General features: G+C 38.3%; 1 protein-coding gene across 6 annotated transcripts in view; it reads right to left on the minus strand.

Annotated features, from left to right (window-relative positions):
* The window catches only part of ADAMTS6 (ADAM metallopeptidase with thrombospondin type 1 motif 6), a 148057-nt gene that overhangs the window by 75735 nt on the left and 47308 nt on the right, over positions 1–25014 (minus strand). For all 6 annotated transcript variants that reach the window (XM_027635080.1, XM_027635076.1, XM_027635077.1 and 3 more), the window contains 2 exons: positions 13480–13523; positions 9788–9893 (listed from right to left, as the gene is read on the minus strand). In XM_027635080.1, coding sequence (XP_027490881.1) covers positions 9788–9893; positions 13480–13523 — 150 coding nt within the window. The remainder of the gene's footprint in view (positions 1–9787; positions 9894–13479; positions 13524–25014) is intronic.

Raw genomic sequence — 25014 nt, forward strand, 5'->3', positions numbered from 1 at the left:
CTACTCTGATGCTTGCAGCACCTCCTCCCCCTCCTTCTTCACTGACTTTGGTGTCTATGGGGTGGTTTCCCTCACATATTCTCACTCCACTCTTCTCGCTGTTGTTATGCAGCTGTTTTTTTAATCCCTTTCTAAAAAACATCCCAGAGGTGCTACCACCATTGCTGATGGGCTTGGGCTTGGCCAGCAGCAGGTCTATCTTTGAGCCAGCTGGTATTGGCTCTTTGAACACTGGGGAAGCTTCTTGAAGCTTCTCACAGAATACACTCCTATAGCACCCCTGCTACCAGAACCTGGCTATGCAAACCCAATGCACTGATTAAACGCGAAGCTCACTGATCGCTAAAGAATGAGGAAAAGACAAGCAGTTTATTAAAGATATTTTACTCCATCACTGAAGACAAACTTTCTCACATGGTAGGAGGGATATTTATGATATTTTTCTTTGCATACAGGCTGAAAAGAGACTTTTTAAAAAGTGCTAGAATTGCAGGTACGTTTTAGCTGTATGAACTAAATCATCATCATGGCTAGGCTTCACAAACGAAGATTTGAGAAGGACTCTACCCACACTTGCTACAAATGTGCTGATGGCTAAAAAGGCCAATGCGAGATAGACAAGTCTGGTTGCAAAAGGTACAGCACAAAGTCTCCTTAGGCGGTACTGGCAAGACACAGTTCTTTCTGTGTCATCTCTTCTCCTCAAGAATGAATCTCTGTGTGTTCTCAAATGAAGCGCAGCATTATGAATAGTGTGTCTCCATGTCTCAGATTGGAGGCCAGAGTAGATCAATGATGATGATCGATATGACAAAAGCTGAGATATTGTTTCAGGGAGTCCTTGTACCTCCTCTTTGGGGCTCCTCTCTTGCGGCAGCAATGGCAAGTTCACCACAAAGCACGATCTTAGGGAGGTGGTGGTCCTTCATCCTGGAGACGTGCCCTGCCAAACGCAGCTGTGTTCTCATTAACAGGGCCTCAATACTCGTAACCTGTGTTCTCATTAACATGGCCTCAATACTCGTAACCTGTGTTCTCATTAACATGGCCTCAATACTCGTAACCACTGCCTATTCAAGAACAGACGCATTAATCATGTAATCAGTTCAGTGGATGTTTAGGATTGTATGTAGGCAGCGCTGATGGAAGTGTTTTAAGAGTCGCAAGTGGTGGCGGTAAACGACCCATGATTCAGACCCATAGAAAAGAGCAGACAGCGCAATGGTTCTGTAAACACTAATCTTTGTACTTTTCTTTGAGTGTTTATCACACCAAACTCTTTTATGGAGTTTTGCAAAAGCACTATATGCCTTTGCTAACCTATTGTCTATCTCTTCGTCAATCTTACCATCCGAGGAGATGATGCTTCCCAGATAATTAAACTGCTGGACTGACCTGAACTCTGATTTGCCAGTGACGATTCGCCAAAGTCTTCCTGAGGTGAAGGTTGGTAGAAAACTTCTGCCTTCTTCAAGCTGACTTCCAGCCCAAAAAGCTCAGCAGCATCTGCAAAGCAAGATGTTAAATGCTGCAGAGCTGCTTCTGTGCGGGCAACGAGGGTGGCATCATCAGCAAAAAGCAGCTCATGGACAAGATGATTTAAAGTCTTAAGATGGGCCTTCAGTCGTCTTAGGCTGAATAGGCTTCCATTGGTACAATATCAAATGTCGATACCGTTTTCTTCATCAAGGTCTACCGTGGCCCTTTGGAGCATCATGCTGAAGAAGATTGTGAATAGGGTTGGTGCAAGAATGCAGCCTTGTTTCACACCATTGGTTATTAGAAAGGGCTCAGGAAGTGCATGGCCATACCTGACTTGGCCACGCTGATCCTCACGAAGCAAAATAATCATTTTAAGGAACTTGGGAGGACATCCTAAACGTTCCAAAATCTGCCAGAGACCTTTTCTGCTCACAGTATCGAAAGCTTTGGTGAAATCAACAAAAGTTACATAGAGACCTTAATTCTGTTCCCCACACTTGTCTCGCAGTTGTCTGAGAACAAATACCATGTCTGTGGTGCTCCTATTGGCTCTGAAACCACACTGGCTTTCAGGTAGAAGTTCTTCTGCTATAGCAGGTGTTAGTCTGTTCAAAAGTATTTCTGCAATGATTTTACCAGCAATGGAGAGCAGAATAATACCTCGGTAATTTGAACAGTCTGATTTATTTCCTTTCTTCTTATACAAGGTGATGATGACTGCATCACAAATGTCTAATGGTAGTCTGCCTAGTTCCCAACAATGCACCACAAACTCGTGAAATTTAGCATGGAGTGCCTTGCCTCTGTGCTTCCAGACTTAGGTGGAATTCCATCAACCCCAGCTGCCTTGCCAATTTCACCTGCTGTATGGTCTTAAGAGTTTCTCCCAAAGTGGGGGCAGTATCCAATTCATTTTTCACTGGTTGTTGTGTAATGTACTGAATTGTTGAGCCTTGAACTACACGGTTGGTACTGAAAAGAGTCTGAAAGTGTTCAGACCACCGATTCAGAATGGAAATTTTATCTGTGGGAAGAATTTGACCATCTGCACTGAGTAAAGGGCTTTGAACCTGGTGTGTAAGTCCGTACACTGCTTTCAAAGCCTCATAGAATCCTCTGTGATCACCCGTATCTGCGCACAATTGAATCTTTTCTGCTAGATTGATCCACCACTTGTTCTGGATGTCTCAAAGTTTCTGTTGGAGCTTACTGCATGCAAGATGAAAGGTTGCTTTTCTTACATAACAAGATGGCTGAGAAAGATGTGCTTGGTGAGCAGTTCTCTTCTTTATCAACAAATCCTGGATCTCTTCATTGTTTTCATCATTCCTGGGCAGGGAACGGGAGGGGGTTGGGTGGGCCTGAGGGATCCCCGGACCAGCAGGAGGGCGGGCGGGGCAGTCCCGTTTGGAAGGCCACGGGTGGGCGGTGCAACGAGGGGCCTGTGGTGACACAGTGGGGGGAGAGGGTAAGGTTAGGGTGGGTAGAGGGTTTTTCTGGGGGCTGGGGGGTTTAGGCTAAGCTGGAGCCTTGGGAGGTGCCCAAGCCCCGGATGGGTGCGGGGACCCCTTATTTGTGTGCCTGCCCCACCCAGGGGTGTGTCGGGATCGCTCCCTGTTCCAGCATTTTTGCAGTCAGGGTGGGATGTGCTGGGCTTGGCTTGTTTGCATCTTCTGCCCAGGAACAGTTTTTGGAACTACATATAATTGTAATTTTTGGAATTATAGCATCTTGGAAGGGTGTTTAGGGCAAGGGAATGTCCTTGGGTTTCAGTGTAGGAGGCTGAGGGGAGGGGAAAGGTTCATCCAAATCATTTTAGTGGGGGAGAAGCTTTTGTGCCCCTATGAGGATGCAAGTTGTGCTGGCGGTGGTATATGCCTCCAGTAGGGTCTCCCATGCCACAGGTTAAAACTGAAGGGTCAGACAAAATGTGTCCACAGGCAGGATGGGCTCGCTAGCCTTTCGGCAGTCATCCTAGGAGAAGGACAACTCTAACTCCAAACTCAAGCAGATGGAGCTCGCTTAGTCCTGTAAGGCCATCCATCCAAGAGAAGGATACTCTAATTAAACCTACATCCTGAGGACTTCGCTGTCACTGTCCAAGCTTGCTAGGCCCTGGTAGGTGAACCTTAGGAGTAAAGGGTGGGACCAGTTCTGCACATGCTGTGCCTCACCTAAAAAATCCACTGTGCAGGCTCGAAGGCTATATCCACATTTGAAAAGCCCTGTAGCGACAGGCGAGGGTCGAAACGGCAGGTGATAAGGTGCACTGGAAGCCGCAAACTCAACCCTGCAGGTTAGTTCAGGACATTGGTCGCTTGAGACTGACCCCAGAGATGACAGTCTCTTTCAGCAGCATCCTGAATGACCAAGCAGCCTTTTTCAAGGAGAGCACTGCTTGCTCCATATGGACAGGAGCCAAGAAAAAGTGGCTAACCAAAGCTCATCTCCACCCTTCACCTGGTTGGTTAACCGCGGCAAACGGGCATCTTCTGATGTAGTCGAACAAAGATAAAGAGACAAAGGCATACAGCTGCCTTTAAAGGTGTCTTCAAATTGACTCTCGCATGCTGGAACATCAGAACCATGCTTCATACTGCGGATAGTGGACATCCTGAGTATCGTTCTGCTCTAATTGCCCATGAACTGTCATGACTTAACATCGATGTTGTTGCTCTCAGTGAAGTTTGCCCCCATGAGGAAGGCAGCCTTAGAGAACATGGTGCTGGTTACACCTTCTTTTGGTCAGGTAAACCCAGAACTGAAAGTCATCTTTCAGGAGTTGGCTTCATGATCAAAAACTCTATTGTCTCTAAACTTGAAAATTTGCTGACAGGTCATTCTGATCATATTATCTCCTTACACCTCCGACTACACAACAAGTAACATGTTGTTCTCTTTAGTATATGTGTCCCAACTGCAACGATAATGGACGCCTTCTGATAGAGTTCTGTGTAGAGCAGCAGCTCACCATCACCAACACTATCTTTCAGCAGAAAGATAGTTTGAAGACAACCTGGATGCATCCTCGATCCAAGCACTGGCACCTCACTGACTATGTCTTGGTGTGACAGAGAAATGTTCGCGATGTTCATCATACCTGAGTGATGCCTAGTGCAGAATGCTAAACAGACCATCAACTTGTGCATTGTAAACAGGTTTGAAATTCAACCTTAAGTTCAAACCTAAAAGGGGCGGCATTCCAAGGAGAAGACTCCAAGTTAACAATCTTCAAACAGCTACAGTGAGAGACAGCTTCCAGGTAAATCTTCAAACTAGACTCGAAGATCATTCCATAGATCCCTCTCCCGAAGTGCTTTGGTAACATATTAAAAACAGCATTCTGCAGTCCTCTGAAGAATGCTTAGGGTTCTCTTTCAAGAAAAACAAGGACAACTAAATACATGCTTGAAATTATTGCTCTTCTTCATCTTGAAGACAATTTAGTCAGTTGGACTATAATCTATGTTCTTATTATTTTTTAAATCTTTCTCTATCAAGATATAATTGTCAAACTCACCTGAATTTAAATTCATTACATCTTCTATAAGTCCAATTTCTATAAATTCTGACTTTTCAGAAATTACTTCAGGCACCAGTCTTCTCTATCTTTCCCTCCATACAGCCCTTAATAGGTTTCTGTCATTAATAAATTGTTTTCTTACTCCAAGTGTCATGGCCAACTCTTTGTCCTATGCCTAGTCCACTATGGTCATGTTTTGACATTTCCTTTGTTCACCCACTTTCATTTGTTCTATTTCACTTTATTATTTACTTTCCAGATCTCAGCTAACTTCTCCACAGGACTGCAACAATGAATTGGCACAATGCCTTTCTTTTAGCAATATACCTCTTTCAGTGGAATCTGAAATTCCTTATCAGTTCAACTAAGCATCCTGTACAACCTGTGTGGGGCAAGATATTTTAGAATATAAAAGCATAGAGCAGAAAGCCACCTAACTCAGCTGTTAGGTAAACAGAAAATGGGACTGGATCTTAAATTGTTCGACTTCTCTGAGCATAAAAGCATGATTAGGCCTGAAAATAGTTCCTTTCTTCACCAAAAAGGAAAAGTCAAACTTTGCTCAAAAATTCAGGGAATACACACTCAATTCTCACTCCTGCTACAAGAAATCACTGTTTGTGATTTTTGCTTACCAGGAACCTTAAGTGTCTTTGGTGTGAAATATCTAATGTAGGAAAGTAGGCATTGAGCATGTCAAGCATCAAAAATCAGTTTTCTAGAGAAACTATTCTGAAGGCTAAGTGCCAACTATGACTTTTATCTGATTCACAGTAGTATTAAGAGTAATACAAGGCTGTTCTCTGAACCACACCTAGGGAGAAACAACCATAAAAGCGTTAGTATCTCCATTGTTTATGCCCTTTAAGAAAGAAACAATCACAGTGTACCACCGTCTTCAACAAAAACAGCTGGTTATGAGTCTCAACTGCATACAGCTTAACAGTACCAAAACTGGGTTATACACATATAAAAACTACAAGTTTCAAAAACTATGAATATTTAAGAGAAAGTATGACTGACTATTTACAGTCACACTCAGACTATCAGCCTTTTTAAGTTTTCAAGAAGTACTTTTCTGGATAATATTCTTCAACCAAATGGAACTTACTTGGATCAACGCAAGGTTAAATGAGTTAAATTTAACACATTAGGAAAAACAGAAAGTCAGATTGAAGGATCTAATTACTTCTCATCACTCTATAATTAAAAAAACTACTAGAAACCAACAAGTTGAGCCATACTTCCATCAGGGAAGTTTACAAATCCAATTTTAGAGAAATCGTGGATAATCATGGTAATAATATATGTATCATAATAACATATGCATCATCATACCTGTTCTCTTTTAATCACAAGAGAATTCTGATTCTCAGCTCAACATTTTTTTAAAAAACTTGGTATTCCATAGCAACTATATGATTAATAAAACCATGATCTTTCAAAGCGCAATTCCCCAATTCTAATCTAATTAGAATGCTATCCAGAACAGCATTTCTTCTTGAAAACTTAAAGAGACTGATAGTCTGAGTGTGATTACAATGGTCACTCATATTTTCTATTAAATATTTATTGGAGGGGTTGTTTTGTTTTTTCTTCAAATCTTTGCCTCATGTAGTTTTTTTATATGTATATTCATCAATCACTTCAATGAAGGTGCAGATGCCTCCTCAACAACAAAAAGATGGGAGGCGTGGCCGATACCACAGAGGGCTGCACTGCCCTTCAGAAGGACCTCGACAGGTTGGAAAGATGGGCAGAGAAGAACTGCCTGAAATTCAAAGAGGACAAGTGCAGGTCTTGCACCCGTGGAGAAACTACCACAGGCACCAGTACAGGCTGGGAGCCAACCTGCTGGAAAGCAGCTCTGTGGAGAAGGACCTGGGAGTCCTGGTGGAAAATAAGCTGCCCCTGAGGCAGCAGTGAGGCCCTGTGGCTAAGAAGGCCAACAGTGTCCTCGGATGCATTAGGAAGAGCATTGCCAGCAGGCTGTGGGAGGTGATCCCACCCCTCTATTCAGCCTTGGTGGGGCTTCACCTGGAGCGCTGTGTCCAGTTCTGAGCTCCTCAGGATAAGAGAGACACGGAGCCCCTGGAGGAGGTCCAGCAGAGGGCTGTGAAGATGATAAGAGGACTGGAGCATCCCTTCTACAAGAAAAGACTGAGGGAATTTGGCCTGTTCAGCCTCGAGAAGAGGTGACAGAGGGAACCTCATCAATCTCTGTAGGTATCTGAAGGGAGGGTGGAGCCAGGCTCTTCTTGGTCTGTCAAGCAATAGGACAAGAGGCAATGGGCAGAAACTGATGCACAGGAGGTTCCATGTGAAGAAGAGGAAGAACTTCTTTACTGTGTGAGTGACTGTGTATGGGAACAGACTGCCCAGAGAGATTGTGGAGTCTCCCTCACTGGAGATATTCAAGAACCATTTGGACACGATTCTGTGTAATGTGCTCTAGGATGATCCTGCTTGAGCAGGGAGGTTGGATCAGATGACCCAGTGTGGTCCCTTCCAACCTGACTCATTCTGTGATTCTATGTAATTGAGTGCTGTTTTGTTGTATGTTACATATTCACTGTAGACATATCCCTTAAATGCTTCTATTTTTCATTTGAAAATGAAGTCAATTTCCTATTCCCAAGTCTGAAAAGAGGTACAGCCAAAGAAATATGTTTACAAGGCTCTCTGAAACAATTATTTTACTCACATATGCAAATGACTTCAAATGGGTACTGGAAACTAGGAAGCTGAGAGGAAATAACAACTCTGGTATAGTCCTAGAGGCATTTAGTCACAGCGTGGGTAGAACGATAGGTGATGAGTGGCTACCATAACACATTATAAAACCTGAAGATTTTTTGCTCACATACTCACATTCCAGCTTTTACTGAAGGTAACTACATGGCATGTTAATTTTCAACACCAAGCTTGCAGTGCAACTTTCTTTAATGACTGTGCATTGGATAAAAAATAAACTCTACTTCTTTTCAAGCCAGCATTTGACATACCATGCCAGCTACAGAATTAGCTGAAAGCCTCAAAGAGCTGAGATTTCAGAATTTTAAAAGATTTTATGTATAAGCATTCAAAAGATATGGAACATAGAAAACACAGATGGTTAAAAACATTCCTGTGATCACAGGATATATGCTATCACTATATTGCTTTTTTTGGATTCTAACCAGTCTAAGCTCCTCAAATCAATTCTGGTCATCATGCCAGCTTTGCATGACGAAATACATGCACACATTAAATTACTTTCATGTATCTCTGGAATAACATCCATAAAACATACATAAGTATATCAAAGGCCAGTGTCAAGAGGATGATGCCAGACTCTGCTGCCCAGTGACAGGACAAGAGTAATGGCCATAAACTAAAACACAAGAAGGTCCACCTCAACATGAGGAAGAACCTCTTTACACTGAGGGTGGTAGAGCACTGGAACAGGCTGCCCAGGGAGCTTGTGGAGTCTCCATCTCTGGAGACATTCAAACCCCCACCTGGTAATGCTCTTGTGACAGGGGAATTGAATTAGGATGATCTCCAGAAGTCCTTTCCAACCTATTCTCAGACTCTACGTGAATGTAGTTGTATGGAATATGAGTTAGAATGAAAATATTGTACTGGAACTTTGGGGTTTCATGTTAAACATGAGACAATTCTCAGCTAGGTCACCTAAAGAGACGTTATTTACAGGGATTTCAGAACTATAAGTATTTAGTGATTGGAGGAGCTCTTTCCTCAACAGTAGAAACATATTTTCCTTTACCCTATCTTTTTCAGCTCATACAAGTAAGGGAAAAGAAGGAAGGAAGGAAATGAAGGTTAGGGGAGTTAGGTATGGTTTTGAATTGCTTTTGAATTCCAGAAGTCATTTACACTACCTTGTTTTTTTCATACGTAATATAAATGAGAACACAGTTGTCCAGTAATTATCTCACATAATAGGTGGGCTAGAAATAACTGTTTACTTCCAAATCCTTTTTTTGATCAGCAGGTTGCTAGCTTCCATTTCAGTCTGCACTGGAATTTTTAACAGTTTGATCAGCTAATGACTGCAAAAGCATGCCATCCATAACTCAGCATTGGTCAACCCATGTAAACAAAGAAGGAAACCTCTTGATAAAAGAAGGTGCTCAGTCTTTTTAGAGTCATCACAATGTACTAACAATATTGTCTTTGAGGGAAGGCCTGAAGTATTTCTAGATCAAAAACTACTCAGATTTTATCAGTCTCATAACAACATGTTCTTTAAAATGATACGCTGACACTTTAAATGTAACTAGTGATGCTATGACTGCTCTATGCCTGTTTCAGATTCTTCATGCTCAAGTGAAAGAGGACTAAAAGTATACAAATATTGACAATGGAATCAATGTTTCAATAATAAAAGTGTGAATTATATTTAAGATAACAAAAAGCAAAAAAAAAATTACCTTTAACCTCTTCTGTTTCATACAGAAAGGTAAACAAAAGGGGGGAAAGAAAATTTTCAAAGCCAAATATTTTAAAATATGAAACAGAGTAGAAAGGTTGTGATTCAAATCTCAGAAGGAGAGATTTAGCTGGAATCTGAAATCAAAGGGTAAACAATGAGTCTTCAGTTAGAAATTTAAGGCCTCTGGTAATATATGCTAAATAAAATGTATTGCCACTCATTAATACTATATACAGAAACATGGAGCATGGGAATAGAGACAGTGCAGGAAAAAAAAATCTATTATTAAACTAATATTAAAAAGGTGACACATTAAAACTTATTCTTTTTTTAAACTCACTCACTTGTGACCAATCTCATGTGCAATGGTAAAAGCTGAACCTAGGCCAATGTCTTCATTAATGCTGCAGCTCCTTTCAGGCTCACACATTCCAGCCACAGAGGCCAAGCCTGAATAAACAGAAGGAGACACAAAGGGTCATGCCAAGGTGTTTCAGTCTTAAAAGCCCTAGTTTTAAATGCCTGGATTCTTTTTAATAACTTCTATGCACAGAAGGAGCAGTTGGCAAAAGGTTAAATTTCTAGTCATTTACAAAATCACTGGGGGGAATTTTACTTTGCCGGCTAGACATTAATATTTTTTGAACTGCAGTCAGTGCTGGAAAATGTCTAGACTAGGGGTTAGATTTATAAATTTTACTTCTGGTAACTTGGGACCACCTAGTAACTTGAGCCAGGAGAGGGAATTCAAGAAAGCATTGCTATTTTAACATTCTTCAGCCTGAAGAAAGCAAAATGTATCCACACTATTTTTCTAAAGAAATCTGTTTAAGTTTAGTGGGTTCATAAAAACATAGAAGCAACTTTTTTAGCTATGAAAAACCTCACATGGTACATTAAAAAAATTAAAAAACCAAAACTCAATGCATCAGTGAAGAGAGGAGACATGTTAATAACAAGTATTCATTTAACCATGGAAGTCTTTTCCATTTATCACCCATTGTCTTCTGGAATTTAAACCTTATTGTGTTACAAGCACTCTTAAAAACTTTCTTTAGAGAGAGAAAGCTACTGACAATTTATGGGCTATGGCTCTTCTGTATCTTGCACATTCTTCGGCAACACATTATTACATACATACTCCAGTCATACTCCAGTCATAATTTAGTGCCACTAAAGAACATCAGATTTATTTATCATATTCCTCCCTAGCGTTTCTAATCTGAAAGAAGCAATAAACCTTCCTTTAAGGAAATTTCCTGCTCAGTTAACTACAAAACAACTCAGTACACTACAAAACAAAACCAAAAACCAAAACCAAACCGAAATAAAACAAACTACCACCACCAAAAACCAAACCAAACAAAAAACCCAACCCAACCCAAACAAAAAAAAAAAAACCAACCAACATCAACAACAAAAAAACTGGGAAAAGTGTAACTTTGATTGGGGGATAAGCAGAAAGAGACAGGGAGTGGGGCAGAGAGAAAGTATACTCTATATGAGCAAGCATCAAATTATTCTATTTGGACTAACAGTAAGCAAGTAATAAGAAGACAAGTGCTTCCTGGCTCTGTCCACACCAGCAAGTAATCTGGACCATAGGAGTGGGTCAACACAGTGAAGCACTGATATTGAGGCTATCCACGTATCTTTTTATGTAGGTTGGGCACTTTACTTTGAACTTGTTGAATCCTATAGGTTGAACACAGTCACTACACATGTGGTTCAAAGCTTCCTAAAGGGAAAAAATATTACAAGGGTATCACAAGGAAACAGCCCATGTGGGACATAATGTCTCCCGCAGGCACATACAGAGCATTTGGGGGTATTTGTTCTGATATAGGTTTTCTCCCAAACAAATCTAGTTTATATACATCAAAACTACTCCGATAACCAAACTGACATGGGAAAAAGCTGACAATGTGTGTCTGGAGAACTTGCATCAAAACAGTACTAGTGCTATAAACAAATCATTGCTGTAGAGACACCCCCTGAAGACACCATAAAACATCAAAAGAAAACAGATTGTCCATGGAGAAAAATATGTATTTTTTGCAGTGTTGAACCTGCAGAAAATACAGTAATTATAGTTCACCTATGCTACGCTAATTGAGGAAATTCTGAAGACAACATGATAATACGTATATACAACTGTCATGTTCCCCTGTAAAGTCCACCATACTTGAAAGATAAAGTCATCTCCATCTTCACATCTTCTAAGCACTTGCTTCAGCAACTTACAAAACCAGAGTAATGTAATTCCATACCACGCTTGCAGAAAGTAACAGAGATCAAGTTAAGAACTCAGTCTATTGCTCAGATTTTAGAAAGAACTGGCCGTCACTGGAGCCACAGACATATTGCAAGACATCTGAGGTCTATCTTTTCTAGAAAGATAGCAAGATTCCCTGTTTCAAGAAACTGGAATAGGACACAGATGTCTCTGCCACACCAAATCCTTTATTTCTTTTTTGTCCTATAATACCAATTATCCAGGTTTCTTTTGACCTTTTAAAACCTTTTGAGACCTGAGACTTTTGTTCACAGACTCCTTAAATATATGATTAGTTACTGGAGGTGAGTGGGACTTAAGCATATCAAATGCCTTGCAGAAGAGGACCACAGGGCCTCCTCTCTTCTCCAATTCAATGCCTATAATGTAAAAAAATTGTCATGGTTTTGTTGCCAATACTCCTATAACACTCTTATTTTTAGTTTTTTGGTTTTTTTTTTTTAAATAAAGCTTTTTGTTTAATAAAACATTTGCCAAAGTCTATCCTCTGTTACAATGAATTCAAGTGAAGCAGATTTTGCTTTTCTGCCAAAATCTGATACTAGCACACTAATGATCTGTGTTAAAAATATCACCTAAAAATATCAAATAGTTCATGCATGAATGTATGCTCTTTCAACCTTTCTTCTTTTAACACTTGCAAAGCCAATTCTCAGACATCAATGTACACAGTCTCATCAGTTTTGTCACCTCAACATCAAAGAAAATCAGTTACATTTAGAAATTCATCATCATTTGCCTTTTACTAAAGCAAATGGCCTTTACAAATGCCTTCTACTAAGCTGTGGATTTTGTTCATATTTACAGCAGGTAAAATTCTGGTACCTTTTATGATGTAAACTACATTCCTCTGCCAGAAGCATTGTGCTGACTTGAGAGACTCGTAGAAAAATTAACATAATTTAAGGTTATCAAGCATACAGTAATATAGAGAAAGACAAAGCAAATACAATCATGAACTCTCACTGAGAAAGGAGTATTATTGATCTGAACTAGCTGATTTAGAATTTTATCTTTAATTACCTGCAAGAAAGAGGCTTATGAAAGGACGTAAACTGAAAAAAAATCTTAATAAAGGTTACATTGGCCTTTGAATAATGTTTCTTTTATATATTAAAGTAATACTGAAGGTAACAACCTATGGTTACAGGTAACAATGTACAGTTATTTACTACAGTAAATAACTTTTGGTGACAAATTTAGGTATGGAAAGAACAATAGCTCTCCATCCTTAACCTAAGGTGTGCTTCTCCATTGTCAAAGCATTGTTTTAAGGAACTTCTGTCACTGTGCTGTTTTCTTCTAAGTCTGTGAAAGGAAAAATATAAAGCTGTACTCACTGTGTACAAGAGAGCAAACCTCGAAATCCATTTCTTTTGTGTGGTTTGGGAGTTTTTTGGTCATTTTTTAATTTTCCAGAGGATTTTTACTTGTATTTTTAACTAGATTATGGAGACAGATTAAATGGAAATAAAGAGCAAGTTGTCTTCTATAAGAAGTAAAATTGAGTCATCTACTAGGTTTTACCAAAACGACAGCTGCCAGAGATGAAATAAACAGAATTCAAACTTCTAGCAATGTATCAAAGCCAAAGACCACCTAGATTACCTTTTATTGTACATGTTTATAAAAATTTCAAAAGCACAAACTTCAGAAGATCTAATCAGTCAATAAACCAATAGCTAAGTATAAAGCAACAAAACAGCAAATACAAGCTGAAATTTCTCTTTATATACTTACCCAGTGTGCCACAAGGCTTGTTTTTATAAGTGCAGATATCGTATCTGTTAAGGAGAAAAAAAGTAGATAACATATGTCAGTGAATCAAATTTGTAAGACAGTTTGTGTATTTATCACACATCTGTATCACAGTCCAACTTGTCAGACCGCAATCAGTTTCATTGTGCAGCCAGCTGGTGTCGGCATTTTCTATGCTCTGGTGTAAACCACAAGCTGCCGTACACTCAGAGCTGCTGGCCTCAGGCCAGTGGGACACCTGCCAGTAAGAAAAAAATGGTTAAAGTGGATCTTTGTAATCACCAACTCCATAAAGCAGTCTACCACTCTGTTATGAAGTTACAGCAGCCTATCTATAGACTGCTACTGACTCATAACACTTAACTTTTACTTGCTGAACATAATTCGAAGCCTCTTATAGCCTCACACTTATGAACTAAACAATATTAATTGTAACTTCTAGTACTTACTAATTGTAACTTTTACTACTTAAAACTTTGATTCTAACTAAAAACTGTAACTCTCAATAATTATACCATTTTTTTTGAAAACAGTCTTATGAACTGCCATACCAGTGCTCTTCTCATTATTTTCCAATGTTTATACTGTGTCTTAAGAGTATTTGATAACAAACTAAAATGAAAAAACATTTTGCAAAAAGCTAAAAAATGTCTTAAAAGGATAATTTTCATCCTTCGTATATAGATGCTAAATGAGTTCCTGTGTAGTTAATATATAAGTCTCTGGAGCTAACAAAAGAATTACAATTTTTTTTTGTGACATAGCTTTTAATAATAGCATTGGTCATGCAGCAGTCAATTCATTAATTACACCTTTGTATTTTGAATACACAATCCTATGATATAGTGATACAAGAACATTCCTACAATGCCATTTATTTTCAAGGATTTATACTGATTTCCTTGCAGTATATTTCAGAATAATTTCTACTCCTCTGAAAAGCAAGTGAAAAAAAAATATGAAAAGATACCATCTTTATGCTTTAATTTTTAACCCAAATAATTACTAATTTCAGGCCACTAGACATTTCAGTTAAAAATAACGTAAGGACTGTTATCACGTAGGAGTCTGATCAGATTTATACCTTTCACTACTAAAAGAGTTACAGTCTGTCCGCAAGACAAATCCATGGACAAAATAATGAAGCTTAAAATTCAAAGCAAATTCATTAAACTCTCTATGCATGTAGACTGCTGTAACCACATGGAATTCCTACGAATTTTAAGAGGTATTGAGTGTGGAGCAGTTTTTGGGATTACACTATAGCTTTAAACTTAAGTATTCATATGAGCTAATCTCATCAAGGTGGTTCAAACTCTCACTGATCTCCTGTTTACAGTTTGGAGGGGACAAAAGTAATCAAATTAGCATTCTCATAAAAAACATCTTGGAATATGATCAAGTTTTGTACATGACAAAGTTTTAAGATGACGAAGATACACAGTAAAAGATTTTTATTGATCGTTTCCTGTCTTTTACATATTTAAGTAAGCAAACTTCTTATTTCTATATTCAAGACAATGTCTGAACCTAATCTTATTGAAGTTCAAGCAAAATTTGTTCCTTAAAGAAAGCAGAGAGGGGTCAGTCTTATTTAGTGAGAAAACCCTAGCTAAATTCTTTAGAACATAGTTGAGAACTGAATAGAAAGAAGTCTCTGTAATACATAGGAATTATTGGTCTTCTAATTTTTTTTAGTATCCAATGGTAGTAGGAAAAAACAATGAAAGGCATACATCCTTAGATAAAACAGATGTTTGATAATAAAGCCAGTTCCATTGAACTCAAGTAAAATGCTGTCACTGACTTCTGCAGAGCTGAAAACTTGCCCTTATGGCCTGGATCAGCTTACTCTCATAAAGGTATGAATCGGAAGTTACTCTTCACCTTCAGTTCATTTTCACAAAGAACTTTTATAGGAGAGAATGATATGAATTAAGTTCCTTGTTTCTGTCATATTTTTGAAAAACACACACCATGGTATCCTTCAATTTCTGCTAAGAAGTGTGTGTTCTTTATTATGCATAGGCTAGCATTTTAAAGAAAATATGATGATAACGAAATTTAAATTACATAAAAAATTAAGAGAAACATCACTATTTTTGCAAGAACATACCTGGATAGTAATATATGTTCTCAACTATGGCTTCATTAAATATTCACATCTTATAGACAATAATTAATTTCCTGTAAGGAGCATTCATACACTCACCTAGGCCCCAGTTTAACAAAAAAACCTCTCTAAATTTTCAGTGTCCAATGACTTACTTTATCTACATCATCTTCAAGCTTCATTTTTAGCTCTTTTTCCTTTCATATGAACAGTTACTGCTCGTGATTTGTTTGAAAGCTCATATAATTCTTATGTACCAAATTGTTCATTTCCATCATTTGCTTCTCTGTATGATTTAACCAAATCAGACTAACCTGTCTTTTTCTGGTTTTGACACCATTTCCTCTAACTTTAATAATCACAGATTATGCTGAGTTGGAAGGGATCCACAAGGGTCATTGAGTCCAACTCCTGGCCCTGCACAGGACAGCCCCAAGAGTCACACCAGGTGCCTCAAGAGTATTATCCAAATGCTTCTTGAACTCTGTCAGCTTTGGTGCCGTGACCACTCCCCTGGGAAGCTGTTCCAGTGCCCAGCCACCCTCTGGGTAAGGAACCCTTTTCTAATATCCAACCTAAACCTTCCCTGACACAACTTTAGGCCATTCCCTGAGATCTTGTCACCGGTCACTACAGAGAAGAGATCAGTGCCTGCCCCCACTCCTTCCCTCACAAGGAAGTTGTAGACTAAGGAATTCATTTAGCCTACAGATGTTGAGTTCTAAAACACAGAAGACTACAGATTTAATACTTGACAGATAGTAACTTTAAGCCAAGAAACCCCTGAAATGACAAATCCTCATGACTCTACATCAGACTGGATAGGTCTAATAGCTATTAAAAAAAAAAAGCAACCCAAAAACAAACAAAACAAAAAGCCGACCCCTCCCAAAAAACACCACAAAGGTGATGATACTTCAGAAGCTGAAGACAATAAAAAAGATTATCAGGCCAACAATTATCTCAATCAAACATCAAAAATGATAACAGTCACAAGAATTATGCAAAAATGTTGTTTGGGTCGCTGACAGACTGTGTAAGGGACACCACACAAAATTTAAATGCAAGAGCACAGATATGTATGTTGTAAAAAAGCTCAGGATGAGATCCCAGCCTCATCACTTTGAGATAGCTAAGAAAATCCTCTGCCCAAGTCAGAAGAGATCACATGCCTCCTAATAAAGTGGGTGTAATGCCCCTGAAATGTGACCACACTGGGGAAGTGGAATGGAAAAGAGGTAGAGGGAAGATTTCTTATTACATGGCCATTCCTGCCCTGAACAAATCAGAAGACATTTCATGAGGCAGATGTGGAAGAAATCTGGGACTTCTGGGCCTGCCTGCAAGGCTGCTGAAGAACTGCATCAGAAAGGTAGGAAATGCATGATGAATGTACAGCTGTCACTGAGTCAGAAGGAAACTGCAGAGACAGACCATTATGAGCTCAATAGGATGCTCAACATGGGAGCAGCAGTACACTGCTGTCATGCCATGGATAAACGGGAAGAGTTAGTGTGCCATCCAAGAACATTTTAAAAGGAAAAATTTCTAGTCTTTTTTGGCAGGATATGAGCAGGCACTGTGCTAACGTACCCATCTACATCACTGTATTAAAAAGTGAAAGGGACCACACCAGACACTGAAATTCTATTATCTGCATTATCAAGCTGTTTTAAAAGTCTACCAAAATTTTTTTAACAATTTCCTTGCACAGATTTGGCCCATGACAACAACTAATCTCAAAGAACTCCCATAAAAATTTGTGGACATGTCGACAAACAATTATTAGGAAGCAAAACTCTAGGTTTTTTCTGAAGAAGCTAGTTTAGTAGCGTGGACACAAGATCTGTGGCAGTGGCCTTTAGTGTAAGAAAAAAGTCAGTGACCTGTTTATTTAATGCACTAGCACAGATATAAGCTACAGACTATCTCTTGAAGAAGCCTCAGTTATGTGCAACTCTAACTGGAAGAAAAATCCCCTTTCCTTTGAAAATCTGATAACTAGCATGACCCCGAGCATTTGAGTAGGACATTCAAGTCAAACAGATAAGACAGATAAATTCTCTTTGAATACTGCAAGTACTGCTCAAACTTGTCAGGTAATTTATTTGCAGCTACAGCCAATCTCAGGCATCTTAGGGGAAGACAGATATTTCCCTGCTGACACAATGCAGGGAAAGGAGAAAGGATTCTTCTTGCTCCCTGTAAACTATCGGCTTGCCAGTCTAATACATGTGATGGTGCAACTATGTCGTTCACACAGAGTTCTATGTAAGCAAATGTATTCTCATATCAAAAATAAAAACATATAAAAAATAAAGAGATATAAAAAATGACAGGTTTGATTACTAGAAAGAATCACAACGATTCAATCATACCTCCACCATCCCCAGTAATTTATTCTAGAAGCTACAGAAGATAAAAGCTATTAGTTAGAAGCTATTCAGTCTCACATTAAGAGTTGTTTACAGCATCATTTAAGAACAACTGTACTAGGTTATCCAGTTAATCTGCCTTTCCTTCCACAGCAGTCATTTGTGAGTGTTTGCAAAGAAAACAGGACAGTTCAGATTGTAGTTTCCCTGACACAAGCCCCCAGCTCTGTGGCTTAGGAAGCTTCAGAGACGGAGATTGCATCTCAGTATTTAATTGATTTTTCTTCTAATGTCTTCAGCACTTAGTTAATTCCTCTTCAATCTTTAATAAAAATATTTCAGTGTTTATCTGGGGGAGGTTGTTTGCTATGTGGGAGCAAAGTTGAGTTCCTCTGTTACAGTAGAGCTCTTTCCTGTTAAAATCACTTTTTAAATTTTCTTTTAAATCAGATTAATAAATGGAACTTTGTCAGCATCACACCACTACACAGTGGCCTTTCTGGCACCTTCATTTGCACTCAAGGGCTTTTCAAATTTTCTGCAGTGTGTGTATTAAAATTCAAAAAGTTGTTCTAGTAGTGGTGGTATTAACAGTAGTAGATACAAAGGCAAAATGAATTATTTCCTCTTACATGTTAATGTGCGTTTATAAATTAAAGGATAACACTGCCCTTTTCACCAGTCTCATTATGCAAAATGGCCCATTATCTGAAAAGAATCTCTATAAAGCACTGTCATTACTAGCTATATGTTACTGGAAATGTCCAGTGTGCCAGAAAGGACTATTTGCATCAAATTAACACTGAGATAGAAATATACCTGCAACAGGATCGGAAACATATATGAATATGAGCATTAGATACACTTTAAAAAATTTAATTATTCAACAACAACAACCTACACCATGTCTTTTACTTAAGTACAGTAAGTGAACAAAGTATGAACACTCTTATTAGAAGAGCAAGCTTCCAAATCAGTATGAAACACAAGCTGCTTACTTATACACATATCAACCTACTCTGAAATTACTCTGAAAGCTACCAACAAATCTGAGTAATACTTACAATAGATATTGATATAAATAACTGAAGTTTTTGAAGGAATATTTCTTATTGGAAAAGACCTTAGGAGACAAAAATATCATCACAGCAAATTGCCTATCAAGATGGCTTGAATTTAAATGTAAAAAGTACATAAGAAAATTCCGGCTACACAAAACCAACAAATACGTATGATGGACATGAAGGTCTTTATAACGTTGAGATAGGTGAATATGTGCTTCATATATATAATACTAGACTATTTGCCAATTAATCTGCTTGAAAAGGTTGTCAGAAAACAAAATAAAGCCTAAGAACTGGTTCTGGTCTGACTAGGAGGAAACAGAGCTAAATAATACAAACCATTAAGAGTTCATTTTTAGGGAACATTTCCAAACAAGTTACCTCTGAAAGAAACGGTTTATTTTTCACTTGTTTTAAACCAAATGATACTTTTTGACACTTGCTTTTTAACTATTGTAGGTTTCGAGAATGAGCTATTCAAATAAGGACTGTCCTTCACACACACCCCTGTTCAACGATAAACATAACATGTTCATCAGAGTTTTATCTTTTTTACTTTTTATTCTTCATGCTATGCAACATGATTTATCCATGCACCCAATCATAAATGTCTCATTTTTGAGTAATGGTAAAAGACCAGCCAAAAATGCACCTAATTTTGAAAGATTAAGTTAACCTAGTTCCAGTACCTGGAGCTATAAACCGAACTACGGCCGAATCAGACTGCAATATCAGACTTCTCTTAAATGGATCAGAAACTTCAAGCTATCGGACAATTCCAACTACTATTTCTAAAGTATGGAAAATAAAAATCAAGAAAACAGTGAGTAGCTTGTACTTTCACCACATTCTTTTGTATACATATACTTGGCTATGATTAAAAAGTGGTTATTTTGCAAATGCAGACAATGCCTCTAATGTTAGAGAATTGCATGGAATAATAGTAATAAATCAAATACTGACTTTTAGTCACTTTTTATTAAAAGCTATAATTCTTCAACTGTGCAGCATCCTTAAGATAATCTGGTTCATTTATTTGATTTGCACAGTTTACCAACAACAGTACTCTTTACTACAGAGAATTTTTTGATTCTCTAAAAGCTTTACTACAGCATATCTTACAGCCTTACAGAAAGTGGTTCACCGCAACAGTGTTCTGCCTCAAAATAAAGAACACATCTTATTTGGTTTTTTCTTCAAAAACCTCAAACCAAAAAGAGCTATTTAAACCGAAGAAGGAAAAAATAACATACATGTTATACATCACTCAACAGAAATAGCTTTTTCCATGCCTTTAATACTGCCATAGACAACCAAAGTCTGTCTCTATTAGACTTCATTCTGATACTTAGGTGGGGTGGATAAATTCTGAGTTACAGAGAGAAAAACTATTACTGCCATGAGTTCTAGTTCTCCAGATTGATATAAAAATAAATCTTTTAAATACTTGCCCTATGGATAAAACATTTCCATACTACTTTTTCTAAACTGCAAATGCAGTCAAAAAAGTGAAAATAAACTCAGTTCTGAAACAATTTTTTTAGAGCTGTCATTTGTCTTCATCAATTTTGGCAATGTAACATTAGAACGGCAGTTGTAAATTTATCACAATCAGTAGTATTATCAGTGTCCATAAGACAGATGTACAAAGAAGATTTTTAAATTATGAGTTAATAAAAGATTCTTAATGCAAATTCCACTCCTAGAGTATCTAAAAAAATTTCAACTAACTTCATGAAATATATGAAATAAGCAAAGATTTTCTTTACCATTGTGTTGATGTGTCATGCAAACATACAGCATAGCTATTGCAAAATATACTAATTACATGACAATAGATGGATTTGTAAACAAAAATAGTTCTAAACACAAGCTGAAGACCCTGAGATGGTGTGGGAAGACGGTTAGAGTTACAAATTAGAGGAGACTAAGAAGTAGAGGGTAAAATGCAGCTGCATCTCCCTGGATGGAATGCAATCAACATGCTCCACGAAGATTACCTACAACCATAAGCACCTGCTAGAGGGATGGAACAGACAGAGTGGAGTGGAGTGGAGTGGAGTGGAGTGGAGTGGAGTGGAGTGGAGTGGAGTGGAGTGGAGTGGAGTGGAGTGGAGATGCCATGGCCTTCCTCCATACAAGTCCCTGCAGAGAGGGAAACATGGTGGTATTTTGTAGTTTGTAAGAACATTCAGTAGCTATCAACCAAGGGAGACAGATGAAGATGTTCTGCAGCTGAGCCAACAATTACATCAAAATCTCTCTCCTCAGATGCCAAGATACAACCACCACCATTAAGCATGTGAAATGAAGCAAGACAATTTTACATCAATCACAGATTAAAGTACTTATTACTAAAGTCACTCATCCACCAAAACCTAAAGAGATAGTATAAAAGTAAGTTGAGAATAAGGGGAAAATTGACTCCACCAAAGACTCCATCAAAACTGACTCCACCAAATTGACTCCACCAAAGACTCCACCAAAACTGCTGGGATCAATCAATGTGCTGAACCTGTCTTCACCCCCGTAGGAATGACTACTGGGTAAATTACACTCTCATGCATGTTAAATGCTGCTATAGGATTAGAGTTTGCACTTGCTTTATAGTATAGTAAATTGTTTACACATGCTTTTGCAGCCAGATACTATCAAAGACAACCCTCAAACCTTAGTAACCTATCATAATTTGTATTAATAAAGAATGTTATTCCATAAACTGTTAGAGTGAGTCCTTTACAGGTGCTGGCAGTTGCCAGAAGCAGATAACACATTGGGAAGACCCCCTGAATGGTCTCCATGCTGTTGGCTTAGCCCTGCCTCCCCAAAAAGGGCAGTCAAATCAACCTCCAATACGGTGAATCTGTTCAGTGAAGGGTTCCCATAACAGGACACTGACAAACTGGTTGGACATAAGGGTCTTAGCTTTCCTGGAGCACTGACAGATAAATAAATCACTAAGGATAGAGAAAATCTTCCCACACTATGGGCCAGGTAAACCGCCCCCTTTCACGTCACAGATGGTTCTCACCTTGCGACACACCCTAGGCATTGATCCAACACTTGAAACTACTGATAAAAAGTCATCATACCAAAAATCAGAGGACTAGACTTAAAACCTCTATTTTTTGAGGAAATAATACATCCAAGCTTTTTAGTCATCTTCTGCTTTTTAAGAATATCTGTGTTTATGTACATTTTCTGCACTTTTCAGCTTTTGTTCTACAGCCATCCAGACTAAAAGATTCCTTTTCCAATGTGAGGCATGAGTCTCATACAGAAGCATGTCCTTACCAACTACAGCAATAAAACAAGAATGAAGTAATGGAAAGTACAGAATAACAAGTGCTACAAACTCTTAAGATCACAAGTATCCATGACAGACACCTACAGAAACTTAACAATATACAAAAAAAAAAAAAAAAAAAAAGATTCACACAACATCAATACTACTGACTGGTTGCTCCTATAAAAGTACCAATTAAGTTGATTATAGTGAGGTAGCATGAAACTGTAGATAATTCCTTGCTGTCTGCTGATGTATTGTTAATATCACTTGAAATTTTTGAAAAGACAGAATACTTCCTCAGATTCTTCTTCTAATCAAAACTTTTCTGTAGACCATACATGGCTAAAAAGTTAAGAAAGTATCAGCTCAACCACAATATTATGAAGGCAAATGAACATTGCACAAACCCACTAGACTACTTTAGTTGACAATGTATACTCAAGAATTACTCTAGATACACCTCTATAAGCAAACTCTAGCACTGAAGAAACAGCCAGGCACTTGTGATTCCAAAGCCTGCTCCCTGCAGGCCTTGGACTAGCAACGTCACTTCACTGCTTGCTCTACCTTGATTTTTCCATCTTTAGAAGTTACCTCTTCCTTTTTCCCATTCTGTATACAACACGTAGGGCAATGCTGCTCTAACTCATTCCTCTCTCCTCCATGAACTTTCTTTTGTGATCCTCAGCAAATGTATGTTCCAGTAGTATTAAGTTTACCAGAGCTTTAAGTTTACCAGAGATTGACTGGTGGCTCAAGTTGTCATCAAACATCTTATACAAACAGGCCTATCCCACTATAAACTTAATTTTGAGGGCTATACACATGGCAGTCACAGTAGCATCAACAGGCTAAGCCTAGAGTAGCTACCCCAACATCCATCTTGGTTCTTTCTATTTTTATGCCCTGCACCAAGTTCTATGCTTCTGCATTTAACATGAGCACCCATGCTGGCTAAAGATGTTTGACTGAGTTTTCACTATATTGGAATGTGATTTCAGTACAGACAGAATAAGCCATCACACAGAAGGAGTTTCAGGCAGTTGTAGCCCAATCTTAAATGAGTCCACCCCTCTTTAGAACATGTTAATTTTATTGCAAGCTAGGCTTTAGATCCCCTCCAACACTAAGACACCTCAACCAGGCATCTTTCAACAAAATCATCAGAAATCCCTATATCCAGACAAACAATAGGAAGATTTCAAAACTGTAGAAATTTGAGAATTAATTATGATAGTAAGGCACAAAGCTAGCAAAAGCTGGAGACTGTGAACTCATAAAAGTAATCAGAGAACTGAAATCTAGCAGAACTACAAGGAGCATTTCAAACATTTTCTGTGGCATATCTAATTTGCCTTTCATGGCATAGTTCCTGATACACACAAAAGAATTTTATACAAGGGTGTCAGAAATGTAGAGCTACCTACCTGAGTGACAACTGTGACTTCATTACCATTCAGAGACAATTTAGCGATTCAGCATTTGTACTATCATCAGAATGTAAGAAATACTTAACTTGTACTCTGAACCTCAAAAGTGACTGAATTGTTTTATCAAATTCTCAGTACTGAGCCAAAATTTAGATGGAATTACATAGATGTGACTAGCTAAAGTTGGCCTAGAGAACAGAACAGAAATTTTTTATATCTACTCCAAGTAGACCACTAATAATTTTTCTATCTGTACATTCAGGATAAGTCTGGTAACAGGCACATAAAACCTTTTTTTAAAGGACATTGACATTGAGCAGCTTAAGCAGCTTGTAGGGCAATGCTTTTTAGAGTGTGCTAACGCAATCAAGTCTGGGAAAAAGGAAAACTAGCAAAACTAATTACATAGGTGTGGCTGGGGGCATCCTGCCACACAGCAGAAAATAGGAAGCAACTAGTCTAGACCTTTGGCAGGAGGGAAACACAGCTAGCAGCTAAGTTTTAAAGCTAAGTTTAGTTCTGCTGTACAGAAATAAATGAGATAAATTTTAGCAATAACGTATTGCATATCTATTTCTAAGTTTTTCTACTATTTCTTTCTATGACTTTTCTGTGGATATGTGCTTCTTCTCTAACTTTTTGAATATTGTAAACAATTAATTTACAAACTCTGAGAAAATCACGCACATCTTTATACATAAAATGTCTACTTTATTTACTCTTGTTCACACTGTATATGGCATAAAAGCATCAGTACTTGAGGTACGCTGTAAAGAGTAGAAGTTCATTAGGATGACAGACCACACCTAGTAAAAAAGTAAAAACATAAGAATCGCAATATGGGCCAGACCAAAGACTCCACTATCCTGCATTCACGATCCAAGAGAATGCCCAAGGAAGAATAACACCACAGAAAGCATAAAATGGCAGCTATCCCAGTACTCTCTCAATTTCAACTATTTTTGGCTCAGATTTTTTGAGACAGATGTGCTTCTGGGTATTTAGTACTTTCAATGGATTATTTTTCTGTGAACTTGCCTAGCCAACCTTTCAACCTACACATATATACAGCTTCCATAAAATTACTTGCCAAGGATTTTCAACATTAGGTAAATGTTGCATAAAAAAGGGCTGCCTCCCTTCTTCTTGTTTTGAGTCTTCTCTAAGTTTACTGGGCAGCCTCTAGTTCTTGTACTGAAAGATGCAATGAATGATTGTTCCTTACCTATAGCCCCCATACAATCTT

This window comes from Corapipo altera, unplaced genomic scaffold, assembly GCF_003945725.1.
Source record: "Corapipo altera isolate COAL_440 unplaced genomic scaffold, ASM394572v1 61411, whole genome shotgun sequence".
Lineage (NCBI taxonomy): Eukaryota > Metazoa > Chordata > Aves > Passeriformes > Pipridae > Corapipo > Corapipo altera.